The sequence below is a fragment of the Colias philodice genome, chromosome 5 (genome assembly GCF_061535455.1).
Source record: "Colias philodice isolate Cphi_HAF_F1 chromosome 5, ilColPhil1 Martin Lab GWU primary, whole genome shotgun sequence".
Taxonomy (NCBI): Eukaryota; Metazoa; Arthropoda; class Insecta; order Lepidoptera; family Pieridae; genus Colias; species Colias philodice.
In genome coordinates, this window is record NC_143090.1 from 9,873,897 (window position 1) to 9,896,762 (window position 22,866).

The window sequence follows — 22,866 nt, forward strand, 5'->3', positions numbered from 1 at the left end:
AAAACACTAATACGATCATTTATGGGTACTGTCGTCATGCCTATTCACATCTTGCGAATATTTGAAAAAAAAAACAAACAACTTGTCCCCCCCCCCCCCCCAAAATTAATTTACAAATTTGATTTCTTGTAACATTTACATTTTTTTTCAATTTGTGAATTATTGTGACTCGAAAAACATCTGGGCAATAACTCGACTGGCAACATAATAAAACTGTTGCCATTTTATATTTGACAGTCAGAGTGACAGCTAATTACAATCAGACGTGTTGTGTTACGCTTGTTGTGCGAAAATATTGCATAAAAAATGTGTCTTATTGTAACGTATTCTCTTTCGTGTTTGTAACTACCATAATATGTTGCTAACTGATTCGAAGTTCCAAACAACTGGTAGTTGATCGTAATACTCGTGGGGTAGGAATCCTACGTTACACTCAAACACAATGGTAGCTAACATTCTCTGTAACATCATCTGAGAGCGCGGCCGCATACGATTTCGTCTGACCATCGTTACTTTCTCTCTGATGCGTTGCGAGTGGGTTGTTACTTAACACAGTAGGGTAAAGGGGCAACACGGTCGAATCGCTTCTAATGATAATTCACAAACAGTGTGGTAGAACAATTATTGAGTGTTAGTGTGATGTGCGTGGGTTCGTAGTGATGGTGGAACGCGAAGGGATGCGTCGGGGTGGAGGGTGCGGCTGGGGTAGCGGTGTCTTCGGCAGGTGGTCGCTGCGGCGACTGCTGCTGGACAGCCCTTTGGTTGGGAGAAGACTTGCCCACTCAGGTATATGGCACTTTTTATTTATTTACCCTTAAATAAATATTTAAGAACACTTTGTACATAAATTATTTGTAGAAATGAAATATTTAATTACAAGTCTGTATTTTTTTAGGATATTTCTTAATTCCTTAGTACAGAAGTTTAAAATAATACTAAAAAATTAAGTGTTATTTTTGATCCAAATAATTGTAAGTATATTTAAACAAACATGTGTTATCAAATAGGTCATTGCCACTAAGCTCCATGCTACTCGACCTTTCCTTGCTAAATAAGATTGTCATTGCCAACAATTAATTATTATTATCCATCTTAATTTATCATTGAACTGACCTAGGACAAACAGAATTAGAGACCTTCCATACAAATATAACATAGTATTTGTTACAGTTACTTTTCTACAAAGTTTATAATTATAATATTTATAATATTATTATTTTTGACGACGCGGTTGGCGCAGTGGTAAAGTAACTGCCTACTGAGCCGACGGTCCCGGGTTCGATCCCCGGTCAGGGCAAATATTTGTGTGATGAACTCAATTATTTGTTCTTGGGTCTGGGTGTTATTATCTATATATATGTATTTATTAAATATTATATTTATCGTCGCCTAGTACCCACAACACAAGCCTTAAATGAGCTTACTGTGGGACTAGGTCGATTTGTGTAATAATGTCCTATAATATTTTAATATTTATTTAATACATTTGAACGAAAATAAACCTTTTCTCTGTTTTAATAGTAATTTCCAATAAAGAGATAATTAAGGTAATTGTTTATAATTTGCAGAAAATTGATGTTAAATTGTGAAGAATTTACAAGATTATCTAGATCAATATTTTCCTGCTCTGATAAGAAATAGCAAGGTGTTTTATAAAAGCAAAAAATGTAATAATTGCAGTAGTAAGTACTTAATTAATTTTTTCCATAAAATTACCATAGTAAGTAGTTGTTTGGATATTGTCACCCATCCATATATTTTTGTAATGGGTTCAAAGAACAATTTAAAAGAAATGTTTAAATTTTAATTATAATAGACATAAAAATTAACACATTTTTTACATGAAAACAGAGTATATAACTTTATATCAGAGTGATATACATTTAAAAAGAGACCACTTCAATAATAATAATAATATAAGCTTTTATTTCCTTACTTTTACAAAAAAATTTACACTTTAACTTAATACTAAATACTTTATATAATAAAACCTTAAAAACTAATATAATTATGTGTATTGTTAGTGACATTTTTAGTTATTCTATGTTAGTATTTATCTTATTATTCTATATTGTAAGGACCGCTTTGTGCGGTGAAAGCCTCCTCCAAAATTTTCCATTTCTGCCTATCATTAGCCAGTTTTACCCAGTGGTTCCCCGCTACACCAACAATGTCGTCTTGCCACCTTTTATAGGGTCTGCCTCTTTTTCGGCTCCTGTCCGCTAAAAACCAGTTTGTAATGATCGTTGACCATCTTTCATCTTTTTGCCTTTGGTTGTGTCCTGCCCATCTCCATTTTAATCGAAGAACATGATTACCGACGTCATTCGCTTTTGTTACTTTCCTTATTGATGTATTTTTTATATGGTCTTTTAATCGAATATTCATGTAGCTTCTTTCAATTCCTCGTTGGCAGACTCTTAATTGGTTAAGAGATTTTTTGGTCAGTGGCCAGGTTTGGCATGCGTAAGTTAGACATGGTAACAAGCAGCTGTTCATGGCCTTCGTCTTCAAGCGTACTGGTATTGGTCCTTTAAATATGTCTTTCATAGACCAGTACTTGTTCCATGTCATAGTTATTCTTCTAGATATCTCCCTCTCTGTGCAGGACTTAAATGAGATAAGGTGACCCAGATATATGTACTCATCTGTATATTTCAGTTCTTTTGTGTCTACATATAAAGGTATTTTCTGTCTGTTTGTCATAATTTGTGTTTTGTCATAGTTGATTTCTAATCCTGCATTTTTTGCTATGTTCACTGAGGGTGGTTAACATTGACTGAAGCTGAATCGGGCATTCTGATAGTAACACTATATCATCTGTATCACTATATCAACTATATCATCTGACCACTTCAATACTATTCATAAAACCTCAAGAGAAACTAAGTTATATGCTAATAATGTAATAAAAAATTAAATTTCCATAAATGTAATCAACAGTTGCGATAATTTGGTCGTAAATTAGAATTTGATACAATAATTTATAGTTTTAAGTATCCTTCACCTACTTTTTAAAGGTTACACATTTACTGTTTATCCTAATTTTCAGACTGAACATTGATAATTAATAGTAGTTCTAATGTGAATAAAAAAAATGAATATAAAGAAACACCTATTGTATACTTACTTAATTAAAATTCAAAGAAATAGTGTTCCTATACATCCCTACTATAATACATATTATAAATGCGAAAGTAACTCTTTCTGTCTGTTACGCTTTCCTGCTTAAACCTCTCAACCGATTTTGATGAAATTTGGCACAGACAATCTTTAGACTCTGAGAAATTTTTTGCGAAATATGTACCACGGGCCATCCGGGGCGGACCACTAGTGATAAATAATGTGAAATAAAAATATCAAATGACATTGAACAACATCTTATGAACTTCTCAACACTATTACAATATATTTGAACAATATGTGCACACAGTAGTGTTTATCTTACAATATTTAATATTTTTATAATGAGTCAGTTAAATGCACTATGTTATTCTGATATCACAGTAGATTATATCACAAGTTAAATAGATAAGACTGTCCTATATTCACACTATCTAGATATATGTAACATATTATGAACATATGAAAGTTTTTAAGGATATGTCAATGTTAGGTCTTTCCAATCACCCCTGTTCACAATTACCCGGATTGACAATATTTTTATTGTATAACCTATATTACTATTTATGTAAAGTTTCATCTAAATCCGTCAATTTGTTTTTTCGTGAAAGAGTATCATACATCCATACTTACAAACTTTCACAATTTTTTGACTTAAGGATTTATTATACTCAATAAATTATATAATCTTTGTTAATTTTACATCATGTTACTTAACAAGCAATTTCAAAAGTTATTGCAGAATAATTGTATTTTAATAAATATAATTACTCTTTATTAAAAATGGAAAATCCATACAAGTGTATCTTGTGGTATTTCATTTAACTCATTTATACTGGTTTTCCCATTGTTATGTAGTAGCCTTACTGCAATATGGGCAATAGGTTATCCAAGGGTCAATTTAATAGTAATGGCGTGATGAAAAAACCATAAAAATTATATTTTTGATAAAAAAAGAAGAAACTTACTCCAGTCCATCCTACATGAATTTTAAAGTCATAGCAAAAACGTACGCTCAATACATGATTTCGTACATAATTAAATTATTTGAAGGTTACCCAGCAACCCTGGCGTATATAAATTATAAAATGAAGAATACCTTTGTAGTTACTTGTTCGGAAGTTGGCAGGGTTTTTGGATGAATAATTAAACTATTTACAATAGTTTAAAGTTTAACTACGACCTAGTTCCAAACGAAACAAAGTTATTATTTATCAATAGCCATTTAAATTTCATATTGTTTAAAAAATTATCTTGATTTTGATTTGCGTCATAGTGAGGTATTAATGCTATCGATTTTTGCGCCAATCTAAATAAACAGCCCTAAGTACCTACTGTTCCAATTTCTTAGTCACATTTTGATAGGAATGCCGTCGTTGAAATTTTCCGCAGTTAATATTCAAGACTTTCTTTTAATTATTTTATCTTACGATTAAGTTTTGCAAATTAAGATGTATGTTTGGAAATATATTTAATTCACAATTACATAAAAACTACAGCACCAAAATTATAGAAACATTGCATGAAGGTAGTTTTAAACTCGTTGTTTGATATCCGAGGGATTTAGTCTAGTCGTAATCGTTATAATCACGCTTAACCGCCAGTTTCCTACTACTCCTAATCAAGGTACAGCAAGTTCTCAATACATTTTACAGCCGCTTTTTTGCGAGCAATACATACAACTTTCCAATCTCTATACGTCGCTCTTATAATGTCGTATTGCTTACTTCATCAACAAGTAAATAACAAATTAAATGATGTATTGAGAAACCATAAGAATCCTGAATAGTCCTACGATGAGTAAACAATATTATGTAGGCTCTATGTACTTAAATAAAATTGTCCTTTAGAATAACTTCTGAAAGAAGACGTAAACAAGTTTCAGTACGTGCTTGAACGTTTTCTAGGTATTCCTCTAGTCGCATTTCGTCTAGGATAAGTTAAGTCTAATAGACTGTCTAGAGTCTAGACGAATAATTTGCTTGAGCTTTTGTTCAAACAAAGAAGTTTAAATTGGTATTGATAAATGTACTTTACTACATAGTTTGTTTTGTAGCTATTGGATTTCATACGATGTTTAAGTAATGCTGAAGTGACAATTTGTAAACTTTAGTTTATTTATTTTCCTTTATTAAATAGTAAATACTACGGGCTACGTAAAATAAAAAAGAAATAGTCTGAAATAAACTTTGTGTGAAGTTTAAACTAAGGTTCGAAAACACAGTTTTAAAATTAATGAGGTGGCTTGACGAATGCGATTTCTCTAAAAATATAATAAGTAGGTATGTTATGTTTATTTAAAAGATGCTTTGAAAAACGTAACCCAAAAGGAGCTGGTAGGCATAAAAATTTAATTTGAACAAATAATTTCATATGTTACTCAAATATTTAATGGTAAATGGCGATATTATGTAAGTGTCGACTCACATTATGTAATTCATTTTCATATTCGTTAGATAATATTTCGGAATAATGTGTAACTATTGTTTGCCCGAAGTATCTACCTATTATTAACCAATTTGTCTGATACACTTTATTGTTTACTTGACTAGATGAGGTACTAAACGTGACAAAAGAAACGCCGAAGTCTAAAAATAAACTTCTGCTAATATCTTCAAAATATTTAATAGTTTATTTGGTGTTAATTGTTAACCATTTGGCAGTCTGACTCCCAAAAAGCAAAATGACAACAAAGAAAGAGAGTAAAATAAGGCTATGACCTATTTATTTATTTTATTTATTTATTTATTTTGCATACAATTCAGATATCGCAGATCCATATTTTGTTAGTAAAATAAAAACCTAAGTATTAGTGTTAGTAATTATATCTAAAAAACTAAAAACTAAGTCCTTATAACTAAGTCCACCATAGGACACTCTACGCATAGACAAGTCGCTTTGATGCAACAAGTGTACGCACAAAGTGTCCCATGATGGGCGCACTTACATCCTCCGCAATGGTCCTTATTATACTGTTGGAACTGCCCCGCACTCTCCTTAAAAGAGAAGCTGTTTGTTTGCGAATGACGGCCCAGAAATCCGATGTGTGTGCTTGAGCGAACATCCCGGAGGCGCTGCAGAAGCGTGGCAGTTTCAACAGCATTCGGAAGGCATTATTATACAGGACACGAAGAGCATTTAGCGATCGATCCGCATAGCTGGCCCATAGACTGCTCGTGTAGAGATTCTGATTTCTGACAGAACGCCTTAAAAAGCATTATTTTTACGTCCTTACTACAACGAGCAAATCTACGAGCCAACATAATATTGGCTCTAACCGCCAACGCTCGTCGCTCCCGCTCAATGTCCACATAATATGGTTATGACATTTTCGAATACAAACACAACACACCTAGCAGTCATATTTTCTTTGTATGTTATTTATTGTAGACTAAAATATATCGTGACGGTATAAAAGTTCTGTAATTACCTGAATTAATAAACGATATGAAATAAATATGAGGTCTGACACCTAAAATTGTTTTTTCATTATATGTTGCATATTTTAAGCCTTGGACGTCTTCTGTTGTAACTGTAGGTCGAAAAAAACGCGGAAATATTAAGCTACAATCGTATGATCAAATATACTCTTATGTCATATCTACCATAGTAAAATAACACATTGGGCAAGTCAATTATCGCCTAATCGTGTATCAATAGCTTTCAAATGACCCACTGATCCATATTTCATTTACCATAGGCATTTCATCAGTGGAGTAACGGTCTCGGACGTCTACCGTAACCGTCTGGCTAATGTGGTTATTAGCGTTAAGTTAAACAGTTACAGTGCGTTACCGACTTGTATAATTTGTTACGCCGAACATAGAACAACTTAGGGTAATTAGTTTTACTTACGTATAACGTAATTCGTAAGTAACACATGTTTAATGGGTAGGTGTAGTGGATCGTGAAATGCCGAGTTTTTTAGGGGTATTGTTGTTGAGAATGGGCATTTTAACAGACATGGTCACTGATGATTTATTGTTTTTTTAGAAGGAAGATTGGTACATTGTTTCAAAACATTTATAGTCACGGTGTTGATAATCTCCTATCTTGTGTGAGATCAATGTATTGTTGAATTAATTATCTACAGAGTACAAAGTAAACAGTCATATTGAAACGTTTTTATTTTGTTTCATATTTCAATTCCTCTCTATCTTTATAATTAATATAGTTGTTGTTTTAAGTTAAAAGTTGTCTCTCATAACCAACCGGTATTTGATACGAGAATGTATTTCCGGCAGTTAGTCGTTGTAATCGGTAGTATGTCAGGTTTCTAAAAATACTTATTTGATTGGAAATGTGACATCCACATTAAAGGGTGACATGTGGATATGGGGGAAATGTGACATCCACACTACTGCGCGACAATACTACATCCACACTACTACATACAAGGGGGAAATGTGACATCCACACTACTGCACTCAACTTGTCTGTAGGAATAACACCTCGACCCATTCCTCTCGTGGGTGTGTCGTGAAAGGCGACTAAGGGATACATCAACTGAAAATGGGCAGCAGTATTTCTTGTTTTAACACCACCACCGTAAACTGGGCTCACCAACCCGCCAAGCGTGGAGAGAAAATTCCCCATTAGGGGAGGCCTATGTCCAGCAGTGGATGTCCCACAGCTGAGATGACGATGACTACACTAAAACAGTTTTTTCTTAACTTTGGTAATATTCAAATTTGAGACGGACGACGTCTATCGAACAAATATTGCTAAATTAGTTAGTGAAGATTCGCTTACGTGTCTGTTAGCGCGCACACTGAATGGCTAATGAGGTATCAATCAACAACTTTCGTTTGTTACAACTGATGAATAATAAGCAGCCAGACAAAAACGCGAATTGTACGCCCGATAGCGTATTTGTGTGGTGTTCTGATCAAATATTTCGAATTGCATTGGTTTTGGAAAGAGAGTTTATTAATTGTTCGAAGAAATTATTTTATTCATGGCAAATGTAATGGTCTTTTATAAATTTGCTATAATTCTGTCGATTAGACAAAGGATTATCTTATAATAAGTTATCATAAGGCAAAAAGTAATAGCTTCTATTTTGACTACATAAGTAATAGATGCGAGAGGAACTTTGCGATATCTTCCATGATAAGTATGAAAACTATCTCTAACTTTATCGAAATTTAAATCTTTCGCTTAGAATCTGTTTAATATATTTTCATTCCCATCTTTCAACTGTTCTGCTCGACTCGAGGTATAGGTAAGTGTGCTGTATGAAGCAAGAAAGCATAAGATATGCAAACGCGTGGGATGTCCGTTGTATCTAGGACGTTTATCCATTACAGCAGGAATCAGACCGTGAAGGTAATACCACCGACCAACGTTTTTTTGCAGGAAACCTTTTTACGGACAAAAAATTTGGAGATATAAAATTAGAAGCTCCGAAGATTGAGTAAGTCTGCTAAGGATGAAATTAAAGACTGACTTTAATATGCTAATGCCTGCTCCTTGTATTAAAATTCTAAGTTTTAGCAGATTAGAAAAGTAAAAAATTTCGTACTTTTAAGAAAAATATATCCACTAAAAGAACAAAATCTTGCCAGCTAAAATTGTGTGTGTAAAAATACATTGTCGCTCTATTTGAGTTTGCACCTACATTGTGTGCATTAATAAAAGTTAATACATAAAGATAAAACTCTAACCATCTCACGAGGACACGGCCATTGCCAAAATGTCGGACGATTAGCCTGAATATTTGTTACGCAAACAATATTAAAGTTTTACGTAAATTGTTCTTGTCAACTGTTTGTCCACCGACCTTGCAGTCGAGCCAGATGGAAATTAAAACTGCTGTTGTCTCGAACAAAGATTTCCACTGGAACTTTCTCTTGTTGGTGCGAGACTTGTGAAAATATTAACATTTAAAGAAATGCTTTGTTGAAATGCACCAGCTTTGTAAGTCGTATGGCAATGGGACGCTGTGTTTTGTACTGTGCAAGATTGCTTCTTGGCCTAGAAAACTGAAGTGGAAATTGAGACATTTTTCCGAAGAATGATCCGATTTGTTCCTCATGGTTGTGATAAAGCAATTATACCATTGTTATTTCCAGGTATAATTAGTTTAAGACTCACCTTGTTCTTATCATCAAGTACAACGGATGAGTAAAAATACCTCATGGCATCTGTAGCAGGAACTTAATAACTTGATAACGAAGTTAATATAGTTGGGCATCAATATCAATATATCTTTGTTCTAGTGTAGGGTATGGTAAGTCAAGTACGGGTCGAATTTTACTCAACAGCCTTGCCTGAGGAGATGGTCATCTATGTTTAATAGTTGGAAGTGGAATCATTTCCCTTGTACATTTTCAGCTCTTATTGGGATAAGAGCGGGGTTCTTGCCAATTTTCTGTTAAGTATAATGTTGTGTTTGTTTCAGTACTAATCATCAAAATATATTTCTTTGTTGATTCCTTATCTCAACTCGATATCTCTTCATCGTAATTATTATGTATATTTTTAGTAGATAAATTCACTTTCTTCGATATCGCTAATCCATGATAATGTTCCACAAATAATAATATGTGCCTAAAGTATAATAAAGTATGTGTGAGGTTTAAGAAATTGCACTTTATTTGTAAACAAATAGATGCTACGTAGTTCATGATAAGAAAATAATCCGCAGAGTTGAAAATGATAAATTTTACGCAATTGTTTCCATGTATTTTTGCTATGTCATACTTTTGCAATCAATAAATTAAATTGATATACATCTGAAACCCGTTATAATTTTAAAACTTATTTTCTGCACAGTGCAAAATCGTAACATGACGTAAGTAAAGGAATTTGTCGTTCGTCCTACAAATAATACGTGAGCACAGAAGTGGGGTTTATTTTTAATGGTATTAATATAAAAATTAAGGTTACCCAGATATGATGAGCTGAATCTGGCACGCACCACTTTCACCATCTCTCGGTGAAACCGGTTCGAAACTGTCGAATGATGTGTCGTGAGCGGGAGATTACTGTAATTTATGTGACAAATACTCGTTTTTGTTAAATATTTTTTGGTTATGTAATTCTGGAGGATATAATATTCAATTTAAGGTAATTTAATTTTTCGTCCGTTGCGGTATTTTTTTGGACCAACTACAGAATGTGAATAAAATTAGTTAATACTTTGAAATATTTAATTGCTTGCTTGATAGTATCGTTGGAAGTATAATTTATCGATTTAAGATTTTTATATAATAAATTATATTTGTTAGTTTGATTCTTGTTTAATATAATCTTCCTTTTATGTTTTAAACAGTGATGACGAATGTAATATTCTAGAATTAAAGATCTTTTATTCTAGAACATTTTAAATAAAGATATTTTATGATTAATAAAATGTATTTTCATTACACATATGTATGCGAGATATAAAATATGAATAGATTATGCAGCCATAATAAATTTATGGAAGTTTATTAACGCGATAGCTTCTGCAAACTTGATTGTAGTTGCCGAGAGATAATTTTGTTTACTTATTGTACTACTGTGTTTAATGCTTATTTGAATATTTTGTTATACATTTATTAAACTTACAAGTACTTATTATATCTAATAAAAAAAGTAATCGACACAAAGTAACAACACTCCATGCATTTTTAATTTTTTTTTTACTCGGTGAGACATTGATGCATACGTGTTACATAATGTTACAATGTTTCAGAATGTTTAAAATTATTGCATTTAAATTGCAGAAATATGTCATAGTAAATTCTCAGCTTTATTGCATACTAAACTCATGATAATTATGAACCTAAGCTTAAATACTATTGAAATATTTTTAAACCCATGTAGTCTGTACCTACGTAAGTCTTAAATAAGTCATAACAAATATATTACGTTTTAAATGAAGTAATAACTATGATTATTAATTATATTATCCATACTAATATTATAAATGCGAAAGTAACTCTGTCTGTCTGTCTGTTACTCAATCACGCCTTAACTACTGAATCAATTTGCATGAAATTTGGTATAGAGATATTTTGATACTCGAGAAAGGACATAGGATAGGTTTTATCCCGGAAATCCTACGGGAACGGGTTTTTCTTTGAAAACGCGGGCGAAGCCGCGGGCGGAAAGCTAGTAGGTACTAGTAGTCTATATAGTACATTATTATTTTTTAAATTATAACATCTCCCTTTGTTATTTGGTAACCAAACCACGTCTTCATAAGCTGTTTAGAATGCGGCTATAAAACATAACAGCTCAATTTAAATTCAACCATTTGAATTATTTATATGTAACGCTTCATCAATATTAATTTTGAACGTTTCTCTTTTTTTTTCTATGAGATAAGTCGATCGATGTTTCCATAAACTTACAAATATGTTCAGGTTTTAAGGCAGTTATATGAAAGGCCATTGTAATTTGTATAATATGCGTTTATTGAGGAATTTTGTAATGCGTAATTTCTGAAGTCTGTAGTACCCGCTTATTAATTTTACTTTAAATAACTTAAAATTCGATAATGGATTATCAATTTTTAAAAGAAGCCCCGTTTATAAATGAATGAGATGAGTTTGATCTGTATTCAATTTCTTGGATTCCAGAATTACAATTACATATTTTAAAACGTTAATGGTATCTCTTGGTAGAATATGATTCTTGAACTTTATTTAATGTCGATAAGAAGAAAAAGATCGGTAATTTATTTGTTAATCTCATAACCATAGTCATAACTCATAAATGAAGATTATGTCATTGTCGTTTGTAAAGTAAACCATAAAAGCTAATGGCTATGCACAATGGCTGTAAACAAATAATCATCAATTAAACATATATGTTAATTATTCTATATTGAAATGTAAAATGAAACTTTTCGTTTGCAGGTAACCGTTAAGAAAATTAAGAAGACTGCCTTTTATGAAAGTGGGTGTAAGTATAATATATTCTGCGTGTATAGCTTGTTTTGAGAGCTTGGAGAATATTAGGTGATATCAGATAACACAGTTACATATAATAAAAACCGGCCAAGTACGAGTCGGACTCGCGCACGAAGGGTTCCGTACTATAGGGACCCTTAATAGATATTTTTTTAATTTTTAGTATTTCTTGTTAAAGCAGCAATGGAAATACATTACTTGTGAATTTCAACTTTATAGCTATCACGGTCTATGAGATACAGCCTGAAGGCAGACAACAAAGTCTCAGTAACTCAAACATGAGGACAAAAAATATAAAAAAACTAGCATCCTATCTCTCAAGTTGGATCGAACTGCACATGGTGTGCGAATTTTATTATAATCGGTTAAGTGGTTTAGGAGTCCATTGAGGACAAACATTGTGACACGAGATTTATATATTATATTAAGACTTATTTTAAAAATATAGGAAAAATGTGAGGCTTGTATCATAGAATATATTCTCTAACGCGACCTTGTATTCAGCAGTCAAGTAATGATTTCCTGAGAATAGGAAGGTTTTAACGATCGATCCTTACTTCCTAGAATTCCAACTGAAACCCACCTGAATCCTGGAACTCATAAATGAACGAAAGCCTATACAAGTAGATACGAAACATTTCCCAGAAATTATACGCAACCTCAGATCCTTTCCACGGAATGGCTTCAAATACGTCTAAATTGAGCATGTCGAGAAAATTGCTTGTTATTACAGACCCAATCGACATGCTTTCATGCAAATTATTCTTATACCGAAGTTATGACTTCCTCGGCTACATGCTCTCGGTTTTCCGGTAAACAAATATATTAGCTCGAATGTATTTTTCCTTGCTGATGAGTTATGTCGCAAAGTTGGCGAAATTGGAAGGAACAATTTGAAACGGTTTTATTAAATTCTTTCGTTTTATGAAGTTAATTATCTTTGTCTCGGAAATAGACTGTCATCAAAACAATCGAAGCATTCCGACTTCACTGATACAATGTTTGACACAAAACCACAAAACCCATGCGGTTTACAGATTGAAAATATTTAGAGCACAATTTCCGTTTACATTGGAGCGGTCTCAACTCTCAAGATAACTGGGCTGTTGAATTGCATAGCCATTGTTTATTCGCGTCTTGTTTGTGATGCTCTCCGTCGGATGTTGACGCGCAGCCTTCCCGTGACCTTGGCCAGATTGTAGTGACGAATTTTAGCAGTGATAATATTGTCATTAGTGGTGCAAATATTGTCATTCATGTATCATTGTGTATGAGTTTGTTCACACTTCAGATCGTATTTGTTGCTGGTTTTAAGATGTGTGTGTTAGTGTTTAGACAAATGAGAATGAGGGTTGGTGTGGAATGCACTTACAGGCTACACACTGTCGCATGGGATTTTGAGAAGGTCCAGCCATTATGTAACTAAAAAAATAAATCGTCAAGTTATTAAACATCATAATACATTATTGCATTTCATGGCGATTATTCGAGGAAATGTGTTTTTGCCACATTCATGCTATTGTTATACTTTAATAAACAATTGAATTTTTTGTTTTATTGTATTTTAACGTTCGTGCAAGAAGTTCATTAAAGAGTTCGGGTGATAAATCAATTTCAACACAATTCACATTATCTTTGTTCGTGTTCGGGTTTTCTATTCATTCAACGATCAAGTCTACACACCTTTTTTCCTTTAACCAATCGTTCGGTGCAATGACCACCGGTCTCTTGAGTCTTGAGCCCTGACTCAGCCATAGAAATAAAGCACGTGGCAGTCGACACGCTCCAGTCATTTAATCACGCAGTTGATATGCAAGCTATTTCACTATTTATAATGGTCACTACTCGTAACTTGGAAAAAATTTGAGCTGCCAAATACTATAAAATGTCGCCTTACATCCAACTTTGAATCGAGCGCATTTGTTTTGTTGATTGTGCGTCGGTGATCGTGTGTTGTTAAGGCAATGACGTCCCAACTACCCTCATTTTGTTAGTAGGCTTGGTAAGCGCCTGTCCCTTGTTATCAGCTGACTGCATCGGATGGGCATTGCACAGGGGTATTATGTCAAGCGCATATTTATCTCAGGTCCATTTCGATTTCTAAAAATAGTAGTAATAATTTAACCAAGCTATTTAGTCTTTTGCCTTTACCATGTACTTACCTAGTTATATAAAACAGAGATGTTTTCTTGATGTACTGCAGTCTGCAGAATATAAATTCAATAAAAAAATCCTTTTTTCATAAGCAATTGTATTTAAGCTTTAGATGAGTTATTGGTAATACGAAAATATTTGCATTTTTAACCCTTATTTCGACAGAGAAGGTGATAGTAAACTTATTAAAATTTTATTGTATAACCTAGTTTCCATGGTTTTTCTAAACCTCCAAAAAAAGAAAAAAAAAATCTACCCCCCACCCTTATGGAGAAAAGCGATGTCCGCCACACCGGACATTATCGAATCTTAGTAAAAAAAGTGTTAAAATGACTTGTCCGACGTCCGTCCTAACGGACTTAATCGAATACGTGAAAGAAGTTGCATAGTATAAAGTAAAAGAATATAATAGTAAAAGAGCCTTTATTTTTTATAAAAGTACAAAGAAACTATGAAAAAAAGTAATCTAAAGGTGAACGTACTACGGGAGGATCTTCAACTACTGCAGTATCTTCTATCTGGGCTCTATACAAAAAGGTACTCTGTTTCCATTTGTAAGAGAGGGAAAGCTTTTGAATTTGCTTGGGTCTCTTTTTTGTCACAACTGATGGTTCTCTGAGTCTTCTTTTTCTATGCACATGTGTTGGCAACGAGGGTAAAGACGATACAGAAGGTAAGTTTGCAAAATTGAGTTCCTGCGACTGGTTCGGGAAAACTTGCTCTATAATTGGAGTCAAAGGCGTCGGGAAGTCGTATGTAAAGGTTAGGTAGATAAGAAGTATCTAACAAGTTGATAGGTACTGAGATTAGATGTAATGTTTTGGTAATACCGACAACTCAAATCTTTTACCTTTCATACCATATTTCGACAAGGTCCGCCGTGACGGACAAGCTGTAAGACACAATAAATACAGGTGTTTCGACGAAGTCCGGTGTGGCGGATAAGTGAAAAACTCGATAATTATTAAGAATAACGTAAGAAAAAGCTATGAAATCGTATTATTTGAACGTTAGTAGACTAAATTCACAAAACACAAATAAAAAGTCTACGCAACATAGGCAAAAAATAAATTTTTTTAATAAATTACCTGAAAGACTTTCTTAGTGCGCAGTTTCGCCGACATTTTTTCGCCAACTGTCAAACTCTGGGTTATTACACGCAAAATTTATTTTTCTACTAAAATTTGATCGACCTCCCAATAGCTTAGTAGTTTTTTTGTTGCAAAAATAGAATTAGACGGGGCGGTGGATTTTTTTAAAGTACTTGTCCGGTGGTACGGACAAATTCGAAATAAGGGTTAAAAAAATACCTGTAGTTGTTTAAATAAAAACATATTCAAGTAATAAAATAATAATGGTAGTCGACAAAATAATTTTTTTATAGTAAAGCTAATGTTATGATAAATAAATATGTGCTTATAGATTAACTTGAAGGCTAATTCCTCACGTTATTTAAATAAAAACGAAGTAAATAATGTCGATTTCGATAACGTATTACAAGTTTTTGTGATGTTATTTGGATGATAATCCCAACTTCTAATATTTGTCCACTTTAAAATGTATAATTTACCAAAGACCTAAAATAACGAATACGTTACAGTGTCATAGAGTTGATTTGTCAGAAATGGCCAAAGGGATATTTTACTGGTACAAAATAACAGCTTCTAGAAGCAAGTAACAACTCAATATTCAACTTCAGAACACGGTCTACTCATTCTAATGATTCATGTTTATTAAGAGGTACGGGAAAATTCAAACTATCCGACGATTAAAGTCATACATCGCAGCTCTAAAGAATTACAGATGCTTCCAATAAATGTAACCTCGTCATCTCAGTCGTTTGTTATTATGCGGAAGAGGAACTATGACTGTCTGTTAGTCTGTTAGAACAATTGTTGTCGTGGGTTAGAGGATGTCTGTTTTTATTGTTGGCTTTTGTTGGGTTTTGTTTAGAGTATGGTGTTGATGTCGATTGTGGATTGCAGTCAGATGTTGTCAAATGCCAAGGACAATGTTTCTCAAATAAAGACATATTGGTTTCTCATCAATCATCATGAAGATTCCATTCTGAAGATTCCATTCTGTGTTTTTCTATGGTTTGATCTTCGCTTACGTCCGTATACTAAACAATATAGGAATTTTATACATACGTGTTGGATTAACACGTTGGATAATGTTTCCGGAATGTAATGCCAAGCCAAACAAATAGTATGTTATGGAAAAAAGACAACTGATTCAGATTTTTCCTCTTTTGTCAGAGCATTCATATAAGATAAACCTTTTACCAAGAAAAATACAATTTTCATACTTCATTAGGGATCAAACCCACCTTTTCTCCAGTTACAATATTTCAACAACTAATTACTATTATTGCGTCAAGCTGTTTATAGTTATTTAATAATTATATTTTAAAAATACTTCTATTACTTCTATTAGGCACTTAATTCTTTCGTATCCTATTATCGACGTTTATTAAAACAGTCTTAATATCAATGCCCAATTTCCAAGGAGGCTTCAATTAAAATGCCAAGGACGATGTTTCTCAAATATAAATTTTACAAGGTAAATTTTCCAAGGGTGGCTGAATTATTTTATGAGATTCTTCATATAGCTCTGTTTTTGTTCTGCAATTTAATAATGAAAAATTATGTGTAGTTATTCGTTGGCTTAATTTATTTTTAACTTATATATTGCACGCCTCATAAGCGAAGCGTTGAGGTGGGTACTACTGTCACTTTGCGCAAAACATCTGATTTTTCAAACTTAAAATGTCTTTATGTATCATACATTGCACTTGTAAGATAATACATACACACACATATTAAGAAAAAACACTATTTTTAACATTCATGATATTTTTGATGTCATTTTTGTTATTTAAACTAGTTAAAAAACAGTTTAAAAAAGTTCTGTCTTGGACGTCCGTGTGTCTGTATGTGCGGAGGATTTTCTTGTTAACACGATAGCGACCGAAACACTTTACTAATCGAGTCTTTTTTTTTTTCTCTTACGCTTGAGTATGCTCAGGAATACTCAAGCGTAAGAGAATTTCTTTTTTCAGGGTCTGATTCGATGTGGTTTAATTGTTATTAAATAAACAAAAATAATAATTAATAAATAATTATTAAAAAAAAATTATGAGGCGTGCACTTTTGGATTTTCCAAATTATTTTTTTTTATTGTTGACGCTTTACGACAAAAGGACGAGATAATACCAATTGAATTAATACTGATCGGTCAAAAGCTATTCTTCATACAATGTTCCACATCATCTCCATCAAGTTTCATCATCATCATCAGTCCATATATGTTCCCACAGCTGGGACACGGGCCTCCTATGAGAGTTAAGGCCATAATCCACCACGCTGGCCAAGAATGGGTTGGCAGATCTCAGTTTAATTCCTTCAATTTTAATTTTTCTTAAAAAAGCATAGCTGTTCGTAAATAAACTAGGTAATAATCAATGATGATTATATGTTTTAATTATTATTGAGTTTGTTGCGCTTCGTCAGCATTAATAAAATATTCACGTACCTATACATGATTGTAAATCGGTTTCGCTTTATTAGCGATTCTGTGCGTGTAAGAATGCGATCATCTCGCGCTCGGAGACTGTTAATGTACAAAACTCTAAATGTTTATAAATATTCAATGGTAGGTATATTCTTTGTATGTAGTACTAGTTTAAAATTGAATATCTATTTCCATTGTTCTTGTTCTAAAGTTACAAGTTAAATAATAATGTAATTCTTAATTAATATATCAGAGAAACTTTTAGCAAAATCAGCTATTCTGCGTGTGTAGTTTTTGTGTAGGTTATTGAATATTTAATTTAGTTTCGATTATATCATATGCAAGAATATATTTCTATTGTTTATTTTACAGACATCTATACGATTGTTGACTGTTGAACCTAACTTATTTATAGTATGTTTTACTTTTTTGTGCAATTCTGTTTTACTTTATGTAACTAGGTAGTTATTTACAATATCTGCAAATGTATTTAAACAATTGTGAAAAACAACGACGTGAAAATTCGCTTGACCTACATCATAATGTAATATTGGCTGTTCTTAATTTTATATGACGACCATACAAGTTTTATACGATTTCTACGTTCTGTAAGAAGAACTACCTACTTTATGGATAATTATTTATTTAATAAATATGAATGAAACAGTTTTTGATAGAAGAAATAAATAAGCAAGTGTACAACTGAGGGTAGCTTACAAAAAGAAGGAATTAGAAATAGGAATATAGCAAAGAAAGCAATACTAACACAGAATCACTAAGTGACTGGTGGCAGTGACCACTCGCCTCTAACTATATGCCTGTATCGTATTGACTTCGCGAGTGTAGTGCACTCGTTGATTGATTATGGTCTACGTGGTATTAGTTATTACAATCTGTTTGAAGGTTTTATATCCAGATGTTAAGATGTTAATCGGCATAGTAGAAATGATAAGACAGTCAACGCAATAAGTATCTACACAAATCACACTATCGATTGTACAGAGACATGTCACCAAGTGACTGGTGGTCGTGACCACTCTTCGCAAGTGCACTACACTCATTAATTGCATTGGTCATATGTGGTATTACAATCTGTTTGAAGGTTTCGATGTTATTGAGTATAGATCGAAGAGGTTATGTAATGGAAGTTTTATAGCCTTTGAACTACCGACGTAGCCCATACCTACTATATTTAGAGTAATAAGTTTTTGTATGTATTTATTTGTAGCCTTTTTATAGACGTAGCCTATTTTCATAAAAATCAGCAAAGCACTTTCGATACCGCCAGTGTTGCTAGTGTTTATGGGCAATGGTAACCACTTAACATCAGGTAGCTCACCTGCTCCATACATCCATACATCCTTACAAACTTTCGCCTTTATAATAGTACTAGCTTTCCGCCCGCGGCTTCGCCCGCGTTTTCAAAGGAAAACCCGCATAGTTCCCGTTCCCGTGGGATTTCCGGGATAAAACCTATCCTATGTGTTAATCCAAGTTACCCTCTATATGTGTGCTAAATTTCATTGTAATCGGTTCAGTAGTTTTTACGTGAAAGAGTAACAAACATCCATACATCCATACATATAATAAAACAACAGAATGAAGTGCAGAACAGAACTGACATGTTTTATTATTTGAAACATATATATATACCTATATCACCAAACCAGCCAGTACAGTAAGAAGTTCACATATAACATATTAGATATTATTTTTCTACACCCCCACTATATCTAACAATGTTATATTGATAAGTGTACAATAACAAATAATTCAAACATAAATATGCTGAACCCCCAGTTGTAGTTGTAATCTTCACATCGCCAGAACATAAAACTGACAACTTTTCACTGTTTGCAACGATAATTTCCTGTTTCTGATCATAAGACGCATTCATAACCCAACTTTCATTTGCCGTAAGGTGTACACTGGCTCCAGAGTCAATATACCATGCATTTTTATTGAAATTCCCGCTTAGGAACACAGCACTAAAAGCATTAGACTGCATTCGGGGTTTTTCTTTGGAGTTCGACGCGTTTTCGTTATTTGTACATTGATTTCGATAGTGTCCTTTTTGTTTACATCGGTAACATGTCACCAAAGAGTATACTACGTAAGACATGTCACTGTCTTCACCTTGACGTTTGATTTTGACGGATCGACAATGTTACCAACATTGACATTTTTTCTTGACGCCATTTTATTTTTCATGTACTTCGAACGAGCTGCGAATGCTCCGCCAACTTCATCATGTTCCTCTATGGTTGACTCCATGTCTAACAATTTCGACTTTATAGAATCAGCCGTTATGTTAATGCCTGAATGCTCTATTGCCATGATCATCGGTGAAAACCGCTCTGGTAATCCTGCTAATAACAATGAGCCTGTCCACTGGTCATTTATTTCAAAACCTGTGCCACATAATTTTTGAGCCGTGTCAATTATTTGAGTCACATAGGACGTCATTGAACTGCAGTTTTCCAGTCTTATCGAAATTAGATTCCGTAACAGATTTATCCTTCTTGAAAAACCGTTGTCATCGAATAACTGTTGTAATTGTTCCCAGAGTTCTTTTGATGTTCTTACACTTTTTACATGTACAAACAAAGACGGATCGATTGTCATAATCAGCTTTGCCCGGGTTTTTTCGTCATCTGCAGCTCCTACGCTCGCTCCTTCTGGCTTTACACAATGTTTCATGCCTTCAAGGATTAGGAAATTCTCTGCCGCGAAGCACCACTCGCTGTAATTTTCCCGTCCACGTAATTTAGGTACATTTATCAAGTAGTTGGCCGCCATCGTAATTCCAAATAAAAATTTTATTTCACGAATATCCAACAACACAATGAAAAAACGTGGTGAAAAAAGCTTTTTAACACTCGTACCAAAACGAAATTCTTGTTAAAAAAAACTGCTTTTTTACTGATTCTCTGGGCCCATAACCTATAATAAAACAACAGAATGAAGTGCAGAACAGAACTGACATGTTTTATTATTTGAAACATATATATATACCTATATCACCAAACCAGCCAGTACAGTAAGAAGTTCACATATAACATATTAGATATTATTTTTCTACAATACATCCATACATCCATACATCCTTACAAACTTTCGCCTTTATAATAGTACTAGCTTTCCGCCCGCGGCTTCGCCCGCGTTTTCAAAGATAAACCCGCATAGTTCCCGTTCCCGTGGGATTTCCGGGATAAAACCTATCCTATGTGTTAATCCAAGTTACCCTCTATATCTGTGCTAAATTTCATTGTAATCGGTTCAGTAGTTTTTATGTGAAAGAGTAACAAACATCCATACATCCATACATCCATACAAACTTTCACATTTATAATATTAATAGGATTAAGATTAAGATTATTTGTAGTCGAAAGTATCTTATCTTTTTGAGAAAGTGCATACTTTAAGCATAATATTGTCAGGACCAGATATTTTAAGAAAAAGATAAATTGAATTAGTTAGTACGTTCTTATTTATTGTGTAACTGCAGGCTATCTAAAGTTTTCTCGTCTGACTTGAAATAATAAATAATTATTCATGTGTATAAAGTATTATATTTAATGGAAGAACAAATATGTTTAAAGTTGTTTTCAAAATAAATTGTCACGCTAATTACATAGGTATGTATCGAAAAGTTAAAAAAACCCATCAACTAGTAGGTACTAGTTGATGGGTTTTTAAAACTTTTCTATTTAGATGTTTTATTATTGAATTATTTTAATTTTATGGAAATTAAATAAACTTCAATTTATTTATACAGGGTGTCCCACTGTTGGTATACTAAGCTCAAAGGAGGTTATAGTTTTGCATACGCTGAGTACGTAAAAAATACTTAAAAAATTCCAGATGCATTTTTTTTCAAATAGATGAAATCTTAAAACTCTATGTGTACACCCATAGCAAGCAACCCGCCCATTTTTGCCACTAGCACGTGAGCTATCGTTTAAGATTATGTTTTCATAGACAAAATGCTCACATTAGAGAAGCGATATATGACGGCTGCGCGAAGCTAGAGAAGAAAACATGGATTTTCAGGAAAAAATTATCAACAATTTTTTAACGTAATTTTTTTGTTTATGTATTTTTTACGTGATCAGTGTATGCAAAACTACAAGTTCCTTCGCGCTTAGTATACCAATAGTGGGACACCCTGTATATGAATATTCACTAAAAATTTTAATGGTCAAGGATATAAAACATCTCGAAACATCTTGAACTTGTCCTCTCATATATATTTTTAAGTACAAAAAATAATATTCCGTTATTAATCCTTTTAAATTCATTCATTGGAAATTATGCTTATTCGAATTCATTGCTCTTCAAATACGTTAATACCAATCGGTATTTCTGTTCATAAAATTACCTTTGCCATTATACTAAGGTCGAAATGCTTCGGTTATTTGATTTATTGATTTATGCGTTTCCAATTACTGTTTCGAATTATTTGTATATAAAATTTAATATTATTACCAGTTAAATAAAGTTTATTGGGTGTTTGTCGTTAACTAATTATTTATCTTAAACTAGCTTCCGCCCGCGGTTACGCCCGCGTGGTGTTTTGATAAAAGGTAGCCTATGTTCTTTCTCAGGGTCTAAACTCTAAAGATTGTCTGTACCAAATTTCATCAAAATCGGTGGAGAGGTTTAAGCGGGAAAGCGTAACAGACAGACAGACATAGTTACTTTCGCATTTATAATATTAGTAGGGATCTATAGGAGTAAAACGCACACTTTCTGTCTCATTGCAAATTGGACATTGGTCCCTTCTAAATAAAAAAAAATGTTGCTGGTAACTATTTCACTATTTATAATACCTAATTCAATAAATTTTGTAAAAATAATAAATGTCGGTTCGTACTTTTACCTACGTTTTTGTATTATAAAAAATATTGCTATTTGTATCCCTAACATGCAATCTAAACCTGATAAAATTTCTTTTTCATCACATTTTATCCCCATCTTAAAACCTAACACGTTACATAGTCACTTTTATGTATACCCGTGTGCACCCGCTTAACATGCAGCCACTCACTCAAGTGTGTACTTGTACGCGAGACTGAGGTGATAGGTAACCTAGTTTTAGCGTAACCAGGTTTCAACGAACAAATCTAGCGTTATGCCGAGTTTACACACGCGAATTGCGAGGCGGATAACG

The 22,866-nt window shown here is 33.1% G+C and overlaps 1 protein-coding gene across 4 annotated transcripts in view; it reads left to right on the forward strand.

Annotated features, from left to right (window-relative positions):
* The first annotated feature begins 222 nt into the window (after window positions 1–222).
* Window positions 223–22,866, forward strand: part of LOC149488603 (E3 ubiquitin-protein ligase RNF19B-like) — an 83,437-nt gene continuing 60,793 nt past the window's right edge. For 3 of the 4 annotated variants that reach the window (XR_016315592.1, XR_016315593.1, XM_089695142.1), the window contains exon 1: window positions 224–786. Coding sequence is in view for 2 of the 4 variants with exons in the window: in XM_089695142.1 (XP_089551268.1) it covers window positions 660–786 (127 nt within the window). In the remaining 2 variants the exon portion in view is untranslated. Of the gene's footprint in view, window positions 787–22,866 lie in introns of all 4 variants that reach the window. The other variant, XM_089695143.1, reaches the window with a different exon arrangement.